Source organism: Cavia porcellus, unplaced genomic scaffold (assembly GCF_034190915.1).
Source record: "Cavia porcellus strain 051 isolate PalLab524CR breed Dunkin Hartley unplaced genomic scaffold, mCavPor4.1 scaffold_1, whole genome shotgun sequence".
In the NCBI taxonomy this organism is placed as follows: Eukaryota; Metazoa; Chordata; class Mammalia; order Rodentia; family Caviidae; genus Cavia; species Cavia porcellus.
The window spans coordinates 73882723-73904811 of record NW_026947484.1 but is presented as its reverse complement, the minus strand read 5'-3'; the positions used below and the strand labels follow the sequence as shown (position 1 = coordinate 73904811).

General features: G+C 48.2%; 1 protein-coding gene and 1 long non-coding RNA gene across 39 annotated transcripts in view; one reads left to right on the top strand and one right to left on the bottom strand.

The window, feature by feature from the left end:
• Trpm3 (transient receptor potential cation channel subfamily M member 3) overlaps positions 1-22089 on the bottom strand; it is a 764333-nt gene that overhangs the window by 61241 nt on the left and 681003 nt on the right. For 25 of the 37 annotated variants that reach the window (XM_063249797.1, XM_063249827.1, XM_063249832.1 and 22 more), the window contains 6 exons: positions 19154-19183; positions 18120-18409; positions 17141-17369; positions 14150-14317; positions 8792-8932; positions 4346-4474 (listed from right to left, as the gene is read on the bottom strand). In XM_063249797.1, coding sequence (XP_063105867.1) covers positions 4346-4474; positions 8792-8932; positions 14150-14317; positions 17141-17369; positions 18120-18409; positions 19154-19183 — 987 coding nt within the window. Of the gene's footprint in view, positions 1-4345; positions 4475-8791; positions 8933-14149; positions 14318-17140; positions 17370-18119; positions 18410-19153; positions 19184-22089 lie in introns of those variants that run through there. The other 12 variants (XM_063249808.1, XM_063249926.1, XM_063249888.1 and 9 more) reach the window with 2 other exon arrangements.
• LOC134476378 (uncharacterized) lies at positions 4427-14151 on the top strand. Of its 2 annotated transcripts, XR_010047967.1 has the most exons (4): positions 4427-4561; positions 8596-9195; positions 10959-11043; positions 11133-14151. It is a non-coding gene; the product is annotated as an uncharacterized LOC134476378 (long non-coding RNA). The 2 variants fall into 2 exon arrangements; XR_010047964.1 differs by having other exon boundaries at positions 8596-11043.

Below are 22089 nucleotides of genomic sequence, written 5' to 3'. Positions count from 1 at the left end.
TAATGCACTACGAACCTCACAGATTTCCCTCCATCTCTACAAGCAGCTCCGTCCTGTCGGCTTACTCAGGCCACTCTGATCGGAAGGCTCCTCAATCCTCTCGTGTACCAGCAAGTCCTTGTACCTCTGTTTCTAAATACAGTGTGGCCAGTCACCTCCCACTCCCTCCACCGCTGCCACTTCGTTCTAAGTCCTTGTTTTAAGTTTCCCTGCATACATGATCACAGCCCTTCTGACCACCTCCTTGTCAGCCTGCGGTCCCTCCCCTAGCCACGCACAGGATGATCTCAAAACACCTATGATTCTGTGGTTCCATATGGGGGTGAGAACTCGTCAAACTGCATCCTTACCAGGAGTTCATTTTGTTACAGGTAGCTTGAACCCCAATTCTGAAACAGAGACATGAGTGATGAACAACAGAAGTTTATAAAAATTATGATACCTGCACCCCTGAACTTTCAGTGGCTTTCAGTGGCTTTCAGTGGCTTCCATCACAGTCAGAGAAGCACCTGAACTGCTCCTGTGGCTTTTTGCATCTCCCGTCCTCCGCCATTCTCCATCCTAGCTGCAGTAGCCTCCATGTCTCCAAGTGACTGGCACTGTATTTAATTTTCTGGTTTTTATCACTCTATGAAATCACTTTCTCCATACATGTTTTTTTTTCATGAATACGTGTCTGCCTATCCATTCATTCACCCATCTTCTACCTTCCCATCCACCCATTCGTCTATTCCCCTGTCCACGTACCCGGCCACTGCCCAGCATTCTCTTCCCTAGACTGCAGATGCCGAGGACAGACCCTGTATAGCCCAGACCTGCTCCACAATGGACACAATGGGTATCTGTCCATGGATTGGCTGCCAGTGTTACTTGGGTACCTGGCAGCAGTTCTTGGTCTCTTACATGTCCTCATCCTGAGTAGAACTCTTGATTTACCTTAAGCCTTGAGGGACAATGACATATGGACATGGACATGCACAGCTGGACAGTAGGAAACCTCCACCATACTCTGGCCAAGATGCGAGGGACCAGGGAGCCCAGCCTAGCGAAGGAGCCAGGCCACCTTAATGAATCTCTTGTGACTTCTCAGGTTTCCATCCTTCAAACCATGATCCACTGTTTCCCCCAGCTGGGACCTCTCAAAGCGGGAAAGACTGGACTAGATTTGCAGCTGTTGGTTCGACTTCTCCTGTCCACTGTAACGGTGGACTCTGGTCTAAAATTCTAAGGAAGGGGGGTGTCACTAAGGCAGGGGTGGGTCTCCAGGAGGCAGAGTGAGCCACCATGGCTACCTGGTAGTCTCATCCTCTGTGGGTCTCCTCTCTAAGCCTAGCCTGGGGTTTCTTAAGCCCTCATGGGCATCAGAGTCAGCTACGAGGCTGTTTGAAGCCCACACGGAGGCTCTGCCACCGCTTCATGCTTCGGCAGGCCTGGGTGGGGCAGGGAAGCTGCCTTTGCCATGTATTCCTGGGTGGCACTGCTCATGCCCTACCCACCAGCAGTTCCTGCAGCTGGTGGTGTCTTGACACCTCTCATTCTCTGGCTCTATCCTCACTGGGCAAAAATCCACGTATGTGTGTGCGTGTGCATGTGTGCGTGTGCATGTGTGTGTGTATGTGTATGTGTGTGTGTAGAGAGAGAGGAGGAAGGAGGATGGACAGCATCTTAGAGCTTTTTGACCCTTTGCTCACTCTTTGCTAACACAGAATGCGGATCATTGTGGGTACTGGGGGAGGGCAGTGAGTCTCAAGATGAGTCCGACAGATTTCACCCTCAGCCCTCCTTCCTAGCCATGGGGTTTTAAAAACTGCTGAATCCCCGAGTCTTGGTTTCCAGACCTATGGAGCTGGATGTGCTCACCGCCTCCCTCTGACCTTGCCGGGCTGTGGGAGGAGGTCCCGGTGAGATAACGTCTACCAGAGCGGGCCAGGAACAGTGCCGTGCCATTAAGGGATTACCGTGGCTCACCCGGGCGACCACAAGCAGAAGTGTGTGGGGACAGGAAGGGGAGGGCGGCCTGCAAAACCACAAGACCTTCCTTGTGTCTCCCGCGGAAGGCATAGGCGTGTGCAAACTTTTCCAGGGCTCTGGGCTCTGAGCTGCTCAGGGTGTGCATCTGCCTAGGACAAGCGGGAAGGCCGTGCCTGTGGGTCCTGCGACCGATGCCCGGTGCCCGTGTCCCTGGCCCCTGGAGCTGAGCTTCTTTCTGCTGAGTTCAGGGCAGGACAGGGCCCAGACCCCTGGAGGCGACCTCTGAGGAGAGGGACACAAAGCCTGTGTCCCCTGCCTCCGTCCCTCCCGGGGCTTCCCCAGAGGCCAGGACTTTTCACTGACCCTGTCTAGCTCCGTCTCCGGCCCTCCTGTGCCGCTTCGGGGACGCAGGTAGCAGGCTTGGCAGCCTCCCCGGAACAGTCCTGGAGCACAGGACTGTCTCTTCCCTGTCTTCCCGCCGAGTCCCTGGAGGAGCTCCAGCCTCCGCAGCTCGGGGACACAGTGTGCATGGGGGCGTTGGGTTCTGGATCGCCCGCTGGCACTGCACAGCCAAGGGCCTCACACTGACCCCAGGGGAGGCGGCACTGTGGTCCATTTGAGGACAATGCCATGACACTGGCCAAGAAGCAGGAGGCCCTTCAAATGGGGGTTGTGGTGTGGACAGCTGGTGACCGCTCCTGTTTGCACTCAGGTTAACCCAGTGTCTTATAAACCAGGACCAGGGTGCCCACACCTGTTCCCAGGATGGAGAAAAATACTGGCGAGAATGAAGGGGTCCTCCAAGCAGTTCGAATACCCGAGACAGAGGGCTCTGAATGCAGATGACTTTTAATGATCCCAATACGAGTACATTGGACAGCCACTGCATCTTTTTCTCTAGAGAAAATTCTAGAGCTGAAATTCAAGGAGGTGAGGACCTTTGGACCTGTGCTAGTGATGAAACAGCAAGCGTGGATTTGCAGATCGTAGGGATCCTTTTTCCTGTGGTGCCCACTCCCTGAGTTTAGCAACCAGGATGGCTTTGAGCTATTGCAGAGGTGCAGTGAATGGGACAGAAGCATCACTTTCAGAGGGGGCCCCTGAGGGCTCCACGGCTCCAGGGAACAGGCCCCAAACCCTCAGCATCCCACCAGCCTGTCCTGGCTCACGCTGTTCTCTGAGGAGCTAAATGTGTGCAAAGCACTGAGTGGGGTTGTGGCGCCCTCTTGTGGACCTTTGTTTGATCACTGTCACTTTAGAAGGTTGCTATCTGTAGGGCTCTGAGGTTTACTTTTTATTTAAAAAAATTAAATATTGTATTTTTTAAACAAAGAGGTTTTAGGTGCACAGAAAAATAAAGGTAAGATGTAGAAATTCACTATATATCCTCTGTGCCTCCATACACCTCCCCCAGAGGGGTTTGTTAATGGGTCCGAGTCTACCGTTTACATTAGAGCAGGCTCACACTTGGCGCTGTGCTTCTGTGGGTCTGGACAGGTGTCTGGTGACACATATCCACTGCAGGGAATCCTACAGAATAATTTCACTACCCTAAACAGCCTGCACCATCCACCCCTCCTCCCAAACCCTGCCAATCAAGGCTCTTTTTATTGTCTCCATAGTTTTGTCTTTTCTAGAATGTCATGCATTTGGAATCAGACAGAACACCATCCTTTCAGACTGATTTCCACCTAGAAACCTGTACCTAAGTCTTTCCTGTTTTCCTGTGGTTTGGAATCACATTCAGTTGTCCTGGAGGTTAGCTTTGATGACAAACACATCACATGAGAGCTGGCATTTTGATAGCTTCTTGGAGGCTACAAGGATGGTCGGATCCAAGAGCAGTCCGACACACTCAACCTGCAGGACCAGAATGGTAGAGTGGCTGGTGTCCAGCAAGTGCGTGATAAACCTCTAAAGGAAGCAACCAGAGGATAAATTCAATAAAGGAATGAAAGCCGCACTCTTCTGAGAGGCACCAAGACACATCAGGAGAAACGCTACCGGTCTTGGAGGACTGTGTCCAGAGACACCCAGAGGAAGGGGTTGAAATGGAGTTAAAAATAGCAAGACTGATAAAGCCATGGGTATAGGGATGAGAAAACAGAGGTGCAAATTATGTGGAAGTTGACTGGGGAATTTTAGGAGGAGGCAAAAGCTATTTGAGCAGAAAATAGACTCCATCAAAAGCACTCAAGGAGTGGTAACCTCACAGATGTCACCTGTGAGGCCTCCCTGGATTTGTCACAGGAAGAAAGCAGCAGCCCTGAGCAGCATCAGAGAAGACTGTTTCTGGCTTCACGTGGACACCAGGTGTTCCCTCCTCCCTTCCACTCATAGATACAACTCACCACCATCTTATGAAAGCACTTACCTCTCTCATCTTTTCTATTCCCAGGGTGAAAATGTAGGAAATGACAATCCACTCCTGAGTGGAAGGCCAGCGCTCCATCTTCACCAGCACGATATAGTTGAAGAGCATCAGGTAGCCGATGTACGCCAGCTGCGAGCAAACAGAACGTAGTGCTCGGCTGCCGAGGCCTGGGAGCCCTGGCCTCAGCACGGTGGCCACACAGCCAGACAGAACAAGGTCAGCAGGCAGGACAAAATGGGGGACTCAGGACAAAATGAATTTAGTAGCTTTTGACTAACAAAAGGCTATGATATCTGAAACCATTTAATATGAGATCTTTGTACCGTTTCTTATAAACGTCTCCCAGTCCCCAGAAGTTTGTATCTAGGCATCGTCAACATCATCCTGTTTCTCAGATTCCTGTTTTCTTGACTATCTGGTGCTACTTTTGCTGGGCCGTGCACCTTCAGAGCCTGAACGAGGCAGCACAGTGGATTTTTGCCTAATGGATGTCAGGAGAATACACTGGCTGCCAATTGGCCAAACCAATGTGAAACTATCTCAAGATACCACTTTGATTCTCTTTCTTTGATCTTCGGTCTTAATTCAGTGCTTGGTGAGTCCACACCTGGGAAGCTTTTCCCTGTTTTTTGTTGTACCACTTTCCTGCCCTACCCAAGTTGGAATATTTGTTTTGGTTTTTGCTTCTTCGAAGTCAAACAAGAGAAACCAAATCAATTTCTAGAAAGGCTTGGGTTTGCAGGACCTCCTGCAGGATAGAGGAGGGTTTCATCCTCTTGAGGCCCCAGCACCTTGGGGAGGGATTCTGATGTAACTTCCTGAATTGATGGAGGCTGAGAGAAGCTCCCAAGGGCTCCGGTTTGGTCTGTGTCACTTAGGATCAGTGGTGTCAAGGTGAGTGGAGGGAAGGGAAATTGGTGGGGCTCTTCCTGCATGAGAAATCTCACCCTCAGGGCACTGGCAGATGAGCGGAGCCTTCTCTAAAAAATGCCTCCCGTTGAGCCAGGCACTTACAGGCCTCAGGGGCTGTGACTAGGAACTCAGAGTGAGTTTATCCAAAGTTCCTGTGCTCTTCTGAGAGGCGGAGCGAATACAGGACTCAGCTGGGCAAGAGGATGGAGGTCTTGAGGGTTCTGGGGACACTGGGTGACTTGGGGGCTGTGCAGGCAGCTAAGAAGGTGGAGGAGGCTGCAGACTGGGTGGGAGATGATACTTAGCAGCACTGCAGAGAAGCTGCCTGATCTGCAAATGACTCTGCATCCTCCTTCGGGAAGGGAAGAGATACCTTATCACCTGGACAGCAGGGCTGCAGACACACTGTGGCATGTCATTCCCTCACCTCTTTTTCTTTTTTCTTTTCTTTTCTTTTCTTTTCTGTCCTGTTCTTTTCTTTTCTGCAGTCTTGTGCGTGCTAGGCAAACACTCCACCACTGAGCCGCATCCTGGGCCCTTCCTGTATCCCTCTCCCCGCTTGTTTTGTAACACTGAGGGATGAACTCAGGGCCTTCATGCTGAGCTACATCCTAACCCCTTTTCCAACACTGTAATTTTGAAGCCAGGCATGGCGCTGCAGGCCTGCAACTCCAGTACTCTGGGAGGCTAAGGGAGGAGGATCTCGAGTTCGAAAGGACGTTGGTGTTATACAGTGTCATGTACGTGAGCTCCGAGATCAGCACAGATAGTTGTGCAGATGCCAGGGGGTTGCTGAACACACCTGAGTGCTGTGCTGTGATGCCCCCATCCCCGCCTTGGAATGGGCTTGTTAATCTATGCGTTGGCTGCCACTCTTGGTCACCTTCAGGGTCATTAGCAATTCATGAGAGTCTCGTGGGTTTCCTTACCATTGTGTAGGACAGTGTTTAAAAATCAGTTCAAAATATAACTTGCTCATGCTTTTAGTTCACCCTTATAATACACTACTTTCATGCTGGTGGCCCTGTGAGCTCTGTATTTCACAGACTCCAAAGAAAGGAATTCAGGTGTTAAAGCTATAATATACACTCATCGTCCTCCTGTTTCCAAAGCCTTCTCTCTTCCTAGTTGCTTTCTTCTCTTAGTTGGATAAATGCTGTAGCTTCTGGGTGACATGTGGCTGCCCTGGTTTTACCTTTTACGGAATTCATTGCAAAATATTCCATGGCATTACCTTCTCTTGGCACATGTAGGCCCAGTGACACCACACATGCAGTTCTTCCAGGACGTTTGCAGCTAGGTATTTAGGGGACCCCTCTAGCCTGATCTGTGCCCTGAATGCAGGATCGCGGAAGTCAGTGAGACTTGGATTTAAACTCCAGCTCGGGGCTGGGGATGCTGCTCAGTGGTAGAGCACTTGCTTAGTGTTGGAGGCCCTGGGTTTGAGCCTCAACACTGCTAAGAAATAAATGGAAATCCTAGGCCATGTACCTCATCTTGTCACCCTGGGCCTCTGGGAAAGAACTTGTCAGTACTGGGGAAACCCAGTGAGAATCATGTCCTTCAGGCTGTGACCACTTCACACCTTGAATCTCTAGCTAACAGTGGGCCCTGGCAGGGACATCACCAGGAGCCAGCTGGACCCCACCTGCCTTTGTCTGGGAGCAGGGAGGAGGCAGCCGGGAAACTCACTAAAATGAGGAAGTGAGGTGGCCTACCCTTCAGAACTCCCAGGGAGGAGGAGGAGGAGGGGACACATCTGAAGTTGGGTGAGAAATGCTCGTTGCAGAGAGCACAACTGAAATGAATGGAACCTGCAATCAAAAGCCGAAATTTACTGTGACACGTTTCTCCCCAGAGACCCTGGCATACCTCCTGGTCACTCAGGCTCCCTAGAAGCTTCAGTTGTGGCCACATGGATTTCTGAGCATTGTGGTATAAACACAATCGAACCTGGGCAAGGGGCCGCTTCTCAGTGTGCCGAATACACCATAGGCCAAGATATGTGTCCCACTTCCCCTCCTCCTGATGGGCACCTGGGCAGTCCTGGTGCCATACAGGCCACACCTCAGGCTCCTTCCTGGAGATTTGATTCAGTGGGTCTCCAATGAGGCTGGGAGCTGGTATTCCTAACCAAACCCTTCTCTGGCTGTGTCCATGGTTCTCAACGTTGAGTGCTTTTGAAAATCAGCCAAGGGCTCTGAAATATCCCAGTGCCCAGGATGGACTACCAGACCATGCCATCAGAGCTCCAGGAGGAAAGCCCAGAGGGCAGCGTATTCTCCAGAGGACACACTGGACACACACCTACATATAATTCCAGCTCTCTGGGAGGCTGCGGCAGGAAGAGGGCAAGTTTGAGCCCAGGAAGGGCAATTTAGCGACTTAGTGAGACTCTGTCTCAAAAATAAAAACCAAAAAAAGGGACTGAGGAGGTAGCTCAGTGTGAAGGCCCTGGGTTTAACCCCCAGTACCTTAAAAAAAGGGGAGGGTTTCAACTGGTGGTAATTTTACCCCACAAGGGGACATGCAGCCATTTCTGGAGACATTTGGTTGAGGATTCAGCGTGGTGTTGGCATGGGGCAGGGAGATTTCAGGGATGCTGGCACATGCTCCATGTGATGGACAGTCCCCTGTGGCAGAGAATCACCCAAGCCAAAATCCCGAGTGCTGAGGCTGAGGAATACACACAGGGCCACACTGAAAGCATCTCACTTGGTCACTCAGAGTTCTTGGCTGCTGAGCCAGGCTGTCCTGCTGCCAGCATACATGAGGATCCTGAAGCTGGTTGTAGAAAAGGCTAAAAAGCTGTCTTTTGTCTGGTACAGTTCTATGTGACTGGAGAGAATGGGAGAGGACCTGAATCTGGCTCATCCTAACTTAGAATATTGTTAAGAAGTAGAAGTGGAAAACCAGTAATCCAGTCTTCCTAGCATCTTGGGAGGCCTTTTGTGGAGGTCCCACCTCTCTTTGGCAGTAAATGCTTGCAGGGTGTGAGTGCTGGAAAGTGCTGCCTTGGTGGCAGGCAGGTTTTGATAGGTTTTTGCTGCTCTTTTTGCATATTATCTAATTGTATCAGAGCAAGACAGCTCATCTGATGGTGCCTCCAGCCTGGGAGTAGTTCCGGGGACAGGCTGACCTTTTCTAGGGTGTAACTTCTGCACTGTCCTTACCCTTTACCTACCAAATGCCCCTCCAAGCTCAGGACGGGGGTCTAACATGGGCAACTCTGATCTAGTCTGTATCTGTCCAGAACAGGATAGTATTTTAAAACAAAGCACAACTGTCGTCCCACCATTTCTCTCCGTTAGTGCTTTTACCATTTCCTTCCTGCACAGAGGAGAAATGGAGCCCGTGGAAGCTGCCTCATGAGGCTCACCAACCCTACAAAGCTGTCGGCAGAACAAGGTCAGAGGCTTCTTCCCGCTGCTTGGATGGTGCTTCTATTACAGCCCACAGAGAAAACCATGCAGGGCAAGAAATGAACCTGATTCCCGCGCCTGCATTTGCAAGGAGACAAGCAAGGAGGCTTACCGTGTAGAACCAGAACTTGACGATGGGTGCATTGTAGAATTCATAGATCTTTCTACCCAGGGGGATGAGGCGGTGCCTGCTCTGAACTTCCTCTTCATCCTTCTTCCTGGAAGACTCCCCATTGCTCCGTCCCAGCATTGCCTACGGCGGGAGAGAAGCGACATCATCACAGAAGGGCTCTGCCCTGCACAGCTCAGTAATCCGTTCAATGCAGGAGGAATGGACCTCACTGAGCCTGAGCTCACAGAACCTGCCAAGAGCCTGAGCCCCAGCTCAGGCTCACAGCTTTCCTGAGGGTGAGATTCCTTGGACACATCACCCACGTCTTCCTCTGCCTGGGTGGAAGACCTTGGGGATCCTGCTCCATCATGTTCTTCTCTTCCACCTTGGACCCTTTTGGGCAGGTGGGTGATAGCAGATGCACAAAATTCTGAGAGGAAGAGTAGATAGAGCCTGGGAAGGGTGCGATATAGGGACTGCCTGCCTGCTTCCCTGCCTGTACTGTAAGACAGGCTAGATGAGGGTTCAGATGCTGTCTCCAGCCATGCTATAGGCTGGGAGATTGGGGCAGAGGTCCTCAGGTTTCAAAGGTCATGAATATTCAAGAGGCAAGTTACTGGCAGTAGATAGAGCTTGGGTTTTCATTTCAAACCTTGCAAAAGTGGAATTGCTACTGGGACTGGCGTACTGCCTTCCTGTATAGCTGGTGGGCCTGCTGGGGGAGGCCCCATCTCTAAGCTGCTGGAGATATCCTTGAGAATGCGATGGCCCCTCATCCACATAGCAGTAGCAGCAGCATCAACAACAAAGACTGAACAGTACAAGGAAGGCGGAACCTGACAAAAGGCACATACATGCTGTCCTGTCCGGGAAGCGAGCAGCAGGAGACCCCCCCAAATGGCTGAAGAGTTTTAGGCTTTGGGGCAGTCAGGTGGGAGACTGAATCCTACCTTGGATGCTTAGAATTTTGTGCTACCTTGGGTAGTTGTTTTAATTACTCAGAGACTTACTTTCTTTAACTGGAAACTGAGAGAACCAGGGCCCCTGCTATTGGGTTGATCTACAAATCCATTAGCGTGTGGCCTTGCAACCTGCTCAGTAACTATTAGCTGTCTTTTAATACCCTGGGACCTTCCTGGACAATGCATTCTGATGAAATAGTCCAGTTGGAGCCTCTAGGAGGTAGCTCAGTATGAAGGCACTGGCTTCAATCCCAGCTAGTACTGTGGTGCCCCCAAATGACCTTGACTTTGTCTGAAGGGAGATGTAGTTTTTGTCTTTAGACCCTGGAAGGCAAGGCATGTCACATGCAATAGTTCTTTGTTTAGAAAGAAATCCAGCCCCAGAAGATCTGAGACTGGACTGGCTTTGCCATAAAAACCAACTGCATGATTCAGAGTGGGAGCCCTAGGTCACCTGGCAGCTGGGATATTACCCAGGCCATTAGCCAGTCACCCACCCACACTTATGCCATGGAGCCCCAGTAAATCTTCGGGCGTGAAGCTCAGGCAGACTTTTCTGGTTGGCAATACTTTATGAAAGCTTCACACACCGGAGAGTAATGAATCTTGAGTGCAGAGTAAGAAGATTCCAGAGATGACGCATTTGGAAATATTCTGGATTTAAACCTGTGTGTGTCTTCCCATGAGTGACTTCACTCTGTATCGTTTTCCTGTAAACAAACTGTAACTGTGCAAGAAAGAGACCATAACAGTACAACTTTTGGCTTCAGTTCCTTAATAGTGTCCTAAGACAAGGTTAGTTCTATGACACTGGAAAATGAGAATTTTATTAAATGTGGATAAGAAACTGCTCAAGACTGAAGTACACCTAGGCAAAAATCCTGTCCTACAGAGCACGTGAGTTTAAAGTGGAGAGATCTAATGACAGTGACAATTTAGATTGGCTTGTCTTGAAATTGAAAAGAGAGATAGCTGCTGATTTCAGTGTATCCCAGTCCTGGTCTTAGTTTTGCTACTTTGATGGTTGCTTTAAGTAATGATTTCGCTCAGATATGTGCCATTCACAAATGATTCATCAAATCAACAGGTTTTCTGGAGAAGGTAACTTCTGTTCTTTTGTGGATTCTCTAACTAGAATAGTTCCGTGAATTAATGAATAGATATGATTTGGTTCCAAAGTTTATCTAAGTGTTTCTTTTCATCAGCAGACTGAGTTATTCTTCACAGTGGATACAGCACACTAGAACTCAGTGTGAGACTTCGGATCACTGATCTCAAGAAACTCTGAAGGTACATGGTAGAATATTTGTCTCGTCACATAATTTATGTGATGTAAATATCTTACTCTAATTCTTTGTCTTTTTGTTTTTTGGTTTTAGATTTTTGAGACAGGTTCTCACCGTGCAGTCCAGGCTGCTCTTGTCTTGAACTCACTCTGCAGCACAGGCTGGCCTCGAACTTATAATCCTTCTGCCTCAACATCCTGAGTGCTGGGATTGTAGGGATCACACTGCTTCCATTCTGCTTATTTCTGTGCTTGACAAAGCAGTGCCATTCGGAAACACAATGAGATGGATGTAAGGGCAGATTCTGAGGCATCCTGCAGAGTGGCATCTTGGGGTAACCTTTAGGGACAATGAATTTCCTAGGCCTACAGCTGGGGCTCAGGACATGTTGGGACTTTATTAAACAATGTGCAAGGTGAAAAAGCACTCACCTGGCCATGCAGGCAAAGCACAAACAAGACCATGGCAACACATTTTACATTATTATTCAAATTATTCCAAAACCTATGTGTTGTCTTTGGGTGATTTAAATAAAGCATTTTTGTCACTTTGTTAATTCCAGCCTAAGCAGCTTCCCTTGCTGATTTTATTGATTTCTTTTCTCTGTAGTCATACATTTCCTTTGACATGCCTTAAAATAGAATTTAACAGGGTCAAGTACAAACAAGATTGCGCAGTACGGACTTGAGAATCGTTGTTGGGTGGACACAGGTGTCAAAGCGGAGAAATAGCCTTTGAAATAAGTTATTTCAGATTCTAGAAATGGGGCAAACTGAGATAGGGATGCATGTGTGGTTTGGAAGGGCCAGAGGATGTCTCTTTGCAAGAGAAGATATGTTGGTTTAGCACAGAAGCTCAACGGTCAGCCCTGTGAAAGTGGCTCTCTCCAGCCTTATCCATGATGAGGCTGCTGACCAGAGCCCAAGCAGCCACAGAGTTTTTCCATCAGGTCAAAGAAAGCTCCTTTATAGACCACTGTGGTCCCAGTCTGAGCCTGCAGGTCTCCAAACTGCCCTCCCTCACCCCACTCTGTCTGCTTGAGGAGACTAAGCCTAGCACTCTGGGTGTCTCCTACTCAGGTTCTCGGTGAGCAGTGCTGGCCTCTGTTCTCTAGCAAGTAGACTTTGCTCTCAGTCCACAGACTTGTGGACTCTCGAAAGATCGCATCCTCAAAGCTTTGCACAGAGCAGGGGCGGCCCCTCCCTTTGCTTCCTTCTTTGAGATTCAGAGAACATGCTGATTCAGCTCCTGCTTGTCTGCCTAGGATGGGTGGCTTCATCGAGGTCATGCTACATGAGACTTAGAGGGCCTGGGCATTGCTTTTGAATTTTCCTTGCTATTTGGTGAACCAAACCAGCTGATCACTCTTGAGACTAGGAAGACATTCTCTCTTAACTTTTGACTAAAGGAACAGCCAGTTGGGTCTGCATGTCTAGGTTTGAATCCCAGCTTCACAATTCATTAGCTGTGTAAAGGTGATCCATTTAACATCTCTGAGTCCCCACCCTCCTCGCCTGTAACCTGTTAGTTAATATTATTAACCTGTTAGTTAATAATTTACCTCTCTCATGGGTTGATAGGAGGAACCCCCGGCTAAGCATATGAAGTTTTAGCCCTGTTACAATGTTAGTGAGAATTTACTGCTGTTTATAGGATGTCAGGCACCATTCTAAAGAGTTCACATGTTTTCCTCTTAATTCATACGGCCGCCTGCCAGACTGGTGGACTTGTTCCCACACTCAAGGCTCTGACATCACACAGAGACACACAGGAAGCCACACAGTTGATGTGGCAGGGCACTGATTCCAGACCACATAACTCTTTCCCCTCTGCTAAAATATTTACTACAGATTCAGTGTTCATTCTTCTGTTTCTCCCTGGGTTGAAAAATACCATTTTCTATCTGTACAGGGGTGTAGAGTCCAAGATTTTGGAAGGAGTATTTTTGTCTGTGGTACTGGTCACATGAAGCTACATCTCCAGTCCCTTTCTTATATTTTATTTTGAGACAGAGTTTCACTAAATTGTTGAACTCCTTGTGTTGGGCTCAGGTTCATGGTCCTTGTGTCTGTCTTCAGAGCGCTGGGATTATAGGTGTGTGCCACCACCTAGCTCTGAAAGATGTTTAGGGAAGTCGGCCCCTGCCCCTGCCGATTTCCTGAGGATCCTAAAACTGAAACAAAAGTTGGCTTTTCATTCAGGGAGTCAGGAAATGCGTCTGTAAATAGCAGAGCGGCCTCATGGAAGACAATTGCTAACCTGGAAGAAGAAGTTTGCACAGTAGTTCCACTAGGCTCATAATGCAAAAAGCCTTTGTCACCTGAGCAAAACCAATTTTCGTGGTCTCCTCTTACAGTTCCTTCTGGGTCATGACAGCGGATCATTGGCGAGGGTGGTGGGGGAGGCTGAGGCCCGCTGGAAGTCCTTATGGAGCCGTTGCGTGATGTCTGCTAAGCTGTGAAGCCTTGTTTGTCCCTTGAATAACACGGGGTATTTTTAACCTTTGGATACGAGCCAGTGGCAGTCATGCTGCTCAGACAGGGGTGGCGGGAAGCTGTCCCATGAGCAGCTGCCCCATTCCCTCTGCAGAACAAAGCACCCAGGTCCTATAATTATACCAGGAAGAGCTAATAAAAGCCTTCCATACAAACCCCAGAATTCAGTTAGTGCTGTTATTTGTGAGCCTGACCCCAAAGACAGACACAGGCTTAGCTTCTGATCGGCAGAATGTTCCAGCTCAGTAAAGCCTGCTGCTCCTGACTCTGGACTCCCTCAGTGTTTTGTGTGCAAAAACCGCCACACTGCCTGGCTGTTTCTAAAGCTTTGCTTGCCTGGAAATTTTGGGGTTCTATGCTTCTTTGAGATTTATTTTTTTCTTTTTTCCCTGTACCCCTAGCTGGCCAAAGGGCTTTACAGAAAAACTGTCATGTTCTTTGTACATAAAGAGGACACACTTGTGCACCTGGTTGCAGTTCTCAGTGTCCAGGATTAAATGTGAAGGCAGCCTGGGGACTGGCTGTTGTCCTGGCTCGCTGAACCCTTAGCCACATGAAGGGGACGAGGGGGCGAGGGAGTCTTTGCAGTGAGAGCAACGCATAGCTCGGCCTTACTGTCAGTTCCATGTCCTCTTCCTCCTTCTCCTTGGTGGGCTTCTCTGGTTCTTCTGGCTCCTTCTCTTGCAGGTGGATTTCTTGGGCCTGAGTCATATAGGGCATGTCGTCTTTGTTCTTGAACTCCAAGCTGAGAATTGAAGGAGGAAGTAGAATTCCCAGAATTACCTAAAGTAATAATAATGATAATAATAATAATCACATTTAAAGGATTAAAATGAGGTGGTTTTTCAGACTCAGAGGGCCTGGGGTGTGGCGTGTGTGTGTGTGTGTGTGACATGCACATTCGCATGTGAAGGATTCCATGCCTTGTATGGAGACCTGGACTTCTGAATATCTAAATGTATTAGTGTGAAGAGGCCACGGTCCCCTCTGGGGAATGTTTTTGAATAGTAGCTCAGTCTATATTTTGAAGAAATAAGGCATTTTGCTCAAATATATCTTGCCCTGTTAACATCCAGGGTAAACCCCTAGTGGGAAAACTGAGGAAAAAAGAGGGATTCCATTCAATGCAAAAGTGAGAAAGAATTAAGATTATCATTTAGTCAGTACCATTTAGAACTCAGCTTCCTAAAGTTAATTCCATACGTCTGTTCTTTAGCATTTATTGGCTAATGTGTCAAGTGGAGTTGATTCTATATTATCTGATTATCTCTGTCAAAAATGGTTATTTTAAGATGACCCTGAGAGAGGACATGTAGGAAAGGATTTTTTTTATTGTAGAAGATTCTAGTGCCGTTTGCTTTTTCCATCTGGATTCCCCAAGCTTTAGTGTCCCCCTACACAAATGCTCTACAAGGACCAGCACTGTACTCTGTCCTGTATAAACAACGCCACATATCTGTGTGTGGGGATGTCTGTCACGGAGGCCTCCCCCATGCAGGGACTCTCACTCCCCATTGTGAGGGAACGAGTGTAGTCTTGAGAGATGTTGATGCCTACTTTTGTTCTCCACATTTCTTCCCATTTCTCCCAATCCTGACGTTACCCTGGGGTGCCAGGTGTCTAAAAATAAACCTCTTGAAGAAACTGCTCCAAGTGAGGGGTAGAGAGAGGTCCCGAGCATCAGGGAAAATGATGCTCAGCTTGTGAGGGTGGCAAATCCCAGGCATGAGAGCCATCGGAGCCAACGGAGCACCGTGACCCTGGCTTCCGGGTTCCTGGCAGGGCTGGGAGGCTCAGGGTGCATGCTGGCTGCTGTCAGGGGATGTGACGCCTGTTCTCCAGCTGAGAGCTGGCCTGGCTTCTTGCCTGAGGCCAGGGCTCTCGGTCACTAGCAGTGTGGCTGTGAAATGTGTCTGTGGCCCATTTCGTGAAAGCCACCTGTGACTCCAGCCAAGGACAGGTGGAGTGGGAGGTGGAGCACTGGTCCCATAAAATGTGGATGAGGGGAACAAAGTGGCAGACCTGGAGGGAGGATGAACAAGTCCATGGGCAACACAGGAGCACAGTCCTGGTATCCTAGAAATTTGCTAAGAGGGACTTAGGTGCCTACACCACCTTAGGTAAGGTGACTGTTCAAGATGATGGGTATTTTAATTCACTTGATCCTAGTAACCATTTCAATATTTATATCACAAATACCATGTTGTATATCTTAAAGGTATATTAAGAAACTAGCATCACAAAAATTAAAACAAAAACAAACTAAAATAAAGCCCCACATCCTTTTGATCTTTGATCTTCTCTTTTTTCTTTTACTTCTTTCAAAGTAAGACTTTCTTTTGAAAATCGTTGAAAAAAATCATTGACAAATCTTCAACAGGGAAAAGGCAGGGATGGGGTGCAAAGTGTCACTGAGTGTCTGTCTAACACATGAGCCCGTGGGTTAAGTGCCCAGCACCGCAAAGGAACAAAAGCAAAAACATCATTGATGTTTGTTGTCTGTTCAGCCCCAGGGTGAGCAGTGGAAGTGATTTGCTGTCTTCTTCCTGTTTGTTGTTGTGGCTGTAGTTGCTGTTTGGTTTTGTCCTAGGGATTGAACTAAAGTGCCAGGCTGGGTTTAAATTTGCAGTCCTATTCCTGCATCTCCCAGGACTGAGGTATGTGGGATTACAGGTATGTGCCACTGGGTCTGGCTTTGGTACTATATTTTAAAAAGTTAAAAAAAAGTTCATCTATATAAATAGAACTCTACACATATAAGCTTTAAAAAGGACTCAGGTTATGCAGATTGGTCTCTGACTTATTTTTCTTTATTTAAGAGTAGATCAAGTTGGATACAGTGGTGTATGCCTATAATCCTAGCACTCCAGGAGGCTGAGGCAGGAAGATTGCAAGTTTGAGCCTAATCTGGGCAATTTAGTAATTTAGGGAGCCCTGTTTTCAAAAATTAAAAAGGGCTGAGGTATGATCCCCATTCACACAGACAGGAAAGACAAAGAAAAGAGAAGAGAGTAGATCAGTCTCTGGCACTCACCAAACCCTGAGTTTATTTCCTCAGTCCCTCCTAGGATTAGGATTATAGAGCAATGCCTTGACAGATACAGATCTCACTTTGTTGTTATTATTGGTTTACTTTTTGCTTTTTGAGACAGGGTCTTCTTATGCAGTTCAGCCTTGAACTCACTGTGTAGTCCATGCTGACCTCAAACTCATAATGATCCTCTTGCCTCAACCTCCTAAACGCTGGGATTATAGGTGTGCACCACCACACCCAGCTCAATCTCATTTTTAGCTCCCTGAAGGTTTTTTTTTTTTTTTTTTTTTGCATGATAAGGGACCTGTGTGTGACTATCATCTTGGGACCATCTGAAAAATACTAATGTCTAGAAGCCAGTCTTAGCGATTCTGAGTCAGTGGGGCTCAGGGAGGTTCTCCCCACTAGGTGGAAATCCAAAGCCTACACCAGAGATTTGGATGAGCTGTCAGGGGTTAGCGCCCCCTGGTGTGAGAGTCTATCTAATCCCACTGCAGGTGCAGGTTTGGCAGGGAAAACGCCAACCAACCCTCTGACCCTCCTGGCCTGCAGGGCCTTCCGGGCGCACTGACCTTGAGGCCTGAGTTCTTGCGCATGCGGAGCCGACCCATCCACATGTCAGTCAGCAGCATCTGGCTGCACGTGTGTGCGATGAAGTCGCGGTGCTTGGCGGCCACGGCCAGCTGTAGGCACGTGGCATTGCTCCAGTTCTTCAGCTCGTACGTCAGCAGTTTCATGGCCAGTTGCTCATCCTGCTTGTAAGATTGGTCCAAGAGCTCCACAGCCAGCTGGCCAAAGTCCCTGAAAAGGAATACACGGAGGAGTCCTTCAGAGCAGTGTGGAGACTAATGCGACAAAAGTGAGGGCCCACTAAGAAGAGGGTTCCGGTGTGGGGCAGCACTCCCTGTGAGGGCTGAGTTGTAAATTCATCCAGCCACATCCATTATGCATCCACTATGTGTGCATTATACATCCACTGGGGATCTGAGTCAAGCCAGGCATGGACTCTACACTCCGGGGCCAAATGCAAGGATGTAAAGGTAGACCCCTCCCATCCATAGCTGGGCATATCTTCTTTAATGGACCCAGCCTTGGCAAGCTGGGGGAGCCAGCTAAGTTCTCTGAGCCTCACTGTCTTCAGTGGAGACAAGTACATGATAATAGGACCTGGCTCTCAGGGGAGTGGCGAAGATGCCTCTCAATCACCCGTGCACCAGTGTGCCCCCATAGGGAGCACCGTGCACACCAGAAAAGGTGCATTCTTCATGCCCGCCCTGTATGTGCACCCCAAGGGCAGTACTGCCCCTCACTCTTTGTGATACTAGGGATCGGACCCTGAGACGCTCTACCACTGAGCTGCGACTCCAGCTCTCTCTACCCTGCAACAAGGTCTTCTTAAATTGCCCAGGCCAGCCTTGAACTCGTGATCCTCCTGCTGCTAACAGCTAGGATTTCCAAACCGCACCACTGTGTCCTGGCCTCCCAGCAGAGTTTTGCCTCAGTGCCATCCCTTCTCCGCCCTTGACCTCCCCATGCGGTTTGCTGGCCAACCTGGAGTTGTGGTTCAGCTCCTGGGAAATGTCGTCCACCATGTCGTTCTCGGAGGCCTCGTGAGCCATGGCTTTGCAGAGCTTACAGGCCACCAAGGCCTTGGCCATGGCCTCCTCACCGTGCTGCCAGAAAAACAGCGCCATCTTCTGCCTCTTCATGAGGACGGCCCACACCATCAGCTCGTGGAAGGGGAAGGGAAAGTGGTTGATCTCAGGGTCGTCCAGGTCTATGTCCACCTCTTCTTCACGCTTCTTGGTCGTCTTTCTCCCTCTCCTCAAGGGAATATCGTCCTGTGGATTTAGAGAAAGGCATACAGGTTGTGTTGGAAATGAAGCAGGTTGATTTGTTGCATAGCTATTCTATGCCTTGCATTGGCTCAACTTTGGGATCAATGCGGAAATGAACCAGGCCAGCTTCTGTCCTAAAAGAGCTCACAAGCTTGCCCCTGGCTCATTCTGAAATAAGTTATAGTAAATGCAGAAGTATAGTCCTATGGGGACATGTTAGGTTACTTCCACTTAAAGTATCTTTTAATGGGCCATTTTCTTTTGTGTTTTACTTTTGTTCATTCTCTTAGAGTTAGGGTAGTTTGTACCTCATGAGGGACACCAATGTCCTTTCTGCAGAAAGGACCAGAATATCCTGTAGTTACGCTTCTGTACATGACAATAAGTATTTGAACAAAAGATAGGGCCCGTAATCTGTCTGGGGTTTCTGCTTTTGTGAAGCAGCTCTGGCCTTTGGCTCTGTTGCCATTTGTAAACAACCATGAATAAAGTTTGCTTACTGGAATTTATATACTTCCTGGGTTTTCAAGTTAGGTTTTCAAATTGGATTTATTTATTTTGTTTGCAATGCTAATATAAAACCTCATGGTGGAATTTGCAAAGCTATTGTGAGTTATTCTCATGGCACTTGGAAAATATTTATCTTAGAGTCCTGAACTAAGTTTCACCCCCCAAAATGAGCTCATATATCCTTTAAATGTGTAATAAAGAGAATAATTGACACTAATAACTTGAGCAAACAATTACCTCCATTCCCAGAAGTTTCAAGGCTTTGGGCTTAAAAAAAAAATGAATAAAGTTAGATCTTTCGTTCACGAGGGTCAGAAAAGAATCCTACTATATCTTGAGCAAGCAGTGTAAGAACCATTGTACCAGACAGCATTTATTTCACTGAATAAAACATGACAAGGGGAATTTATTTTGAGAAATTCTAGAAGGACTAAAATTTTGTGATTTTGGTGACTTATATCACAGAAAATCAGGAAACTGGAGAGAGATAGTGAGATTTCCTAAGACACTAAGGATTTCTCTCTTTTTTTGAAGTTTTATTTAAATTTCTCTTTTTTATTAGTACATATTTGCTATACATGATGGTCACATTCATCATAAGGAATTTGTACCTGTACATAATATGTCTTAATTCTTTTTCAGTTCCACTCCCCACTCCTCAAGGTTCTTCAGACGTTAAGGTTTATACGTCTTGTGGGTTAAGATTTCCCTCATCTCCATGTAACTATCCTGCCTGATGCTTTCATGACATCCAGGATTTGAATGAGTGCTAGCATCTGAAAGTTTGTCCTTCCCCAGATTTGTATGATGAAATCCCGACCTCTGCTAGGAATGTCTATAATCCCAGCACTCCGGAGGCTGAGGCAGGAGGATAGAGTTTTAGGCCAGCTGGGTTACACAGTTATTTCAAGGCCAGCCCAGATTGCATAGTGAGGTCTTGTCTCAAAAAACAAAACAAAACAAAACTCTGCTCCCTAAGGTCATGCATGGTATTGGATTGGGATGGATCAAGTGGGAAGAGCTCTCCTGAATGAGATTAGTAACCTCTTAAAAGAGGCCATGCCAGTATTCTAGGCACTCAGGAAGCTGAGACAGGAGGATCCTGAGTCCAAGGCCAGCCTGCACAACTTAGTGACACCCTGTCTCACCCTTCTCCCAATTTCCCCAAAACAAAACCTGCCAAAACAAACTACCACTCCCTAAAAACAAAACAAAAAGGCCACAGGAGATTGTTTTCCCTTTCTACTTTGTGAGAGGTAGTGGTGGTGGGGTGGGGTGGGTGTCTATGAACCAGGAAATGGGCTTTTACCAAATATTCAATCTGTTGGTTCCTTGATCCTGAACTTCCCAGCTTCCAGAATTGTGAAAAATAGATTTTTATTGTTTGTAAATCATGCAGTGTTTTTTTGTTTGTTTGGTTTGTTTTTGGCCTGTTTGTTTTTTTTTTTTTAATTTTTTTGAGATGGGGTCTCGCTATGTAGTTCAGGTTATTCAACTCATGATGTATCCCAGACTCGCCTCAAACTCAAGGTGATCCTCCTGCCTCAGCTTTCTGAATGCTGGGATTGCAGGTGCACCCAGCTCCATGTGGTATTTTGTTGTAGCAGTAGAAGGAGAATAAGACAGACAAGCAATGGAACGTCCAACGAAATGCAGTATTTCTTAAGCCCCGGAACACGCTGCCGTCTGGAGACGGGCACTGTCCCTCAGCTGTGTACTGTACTCCTTGCCGACCACTGCGCTGTGCTGCTGCCCACCAGAGGAAGGCTAAATGGCCTGGAGACAGTGCTGGTGGTGGCACAGGAGGCTGGGACTGTGGGGAACCAGCAGGGGCTGGGGACGGTGGAGAACTGACCTGGATTTATAATGAACAGGATGAGGAGGATGTTCTGTGCTGCTGGGTGTGACAGGAGGGCGGGAGCCTTTTGGGGTCCCCTGAATGGGTGCTACGGTCCCTCTGGATCCTGTGTGAGCATTCGGCCAGTGGGAGCTCCAGCTTTATCTCTCTCCCTCTCTTTCAGCTTCTAAAATGACCACCAGCCTAAGATCTGTGGGTCCCCCACCATTTAGACTTTTTTGGTGCTTTCAAAGTTCTCTACCAGCCTACAAAATATTTTCATGATCAGAGGGAAGTTTTGTTACGTATAAAAATCAACCGCTCGTTCTGGGAGAACATGGCGGACAGATAACAGCAGCTAAGGAGGCTCTCTGAAAGACTCGGCTCAGAATTCAGGAATGGTGCGGAGTAAGGAGTCATAAGCAGGTGGAGATATGCTCTGCTGACCCAGGAACGAACTGGGCTGAGAGAAACCAACTTGGAATGCAGTCCTGGTGCTAGAACAGGAACAGAAAAGCCTCAATGTGGAGGCTGGAGCCCGTGGCATTGGAAGCTGCGATTTGGGTTTCCCGCCACGCGGCGGCTGCATCTACATCGGCTTGGCAGGGAGAGAGATGCGCGGAAGCTCTGGGAATGGGAATCAGTGAACGGAGTTGAAAGCAGGACGGGCGGGGAGCTGTGCACTGACTTGTGGTGAGGTGAGTGAGAGAAAGTGACACTCTACCACAGTTTGACTCCAGTAGAGGACATTCTGGGACTGGGCAGACTTGCGGGAGCGGGGCGCTGCAGCGACTTCAGCCACGTATTCCCCTCTCAAGCGGGATTGGTGAGAAGTGCCTAGCCTATGTGACGCTGCTGGCTGGCAGAGACCCAGTAGGCTAACACAACCCAGATCCCAGAGCCTGAGGATGGCCTGGAGGGGCGGGCCCCGCGTAGGCTGCCTGGTCTGGAATTTCCTGGTGTGCTGCTGTGGGCGGGAACACCTAGCTGGCGCAATTCGATCAGGCTGTGGCTGACAGGGAGGGAAGCTGGGCCTCATATATAAGCTTGCATATATAAGGAACAAAGAATATGGGAAGAGGGAGCAACAAGAAAGGCTCCTCGGCCCCCAATCCTGAGAAACAGGCAATAGCGGACACCGCACCAACAGACATAAAGCGCCATCTAGAGAGCCTCATAGATCAGTTCAGGAATGAAGTTATTAACAACCTGAAGCTAGAAGTAAGCAGAATAGTTAGAGAAATGCTAAGCACCACCCAAGAAAAAACGGATGGTGGAATTGAAGAACAGAAAAAAAGGGGAGAATTGTTTGATGGAAAAAATAGAGAAAGCATAG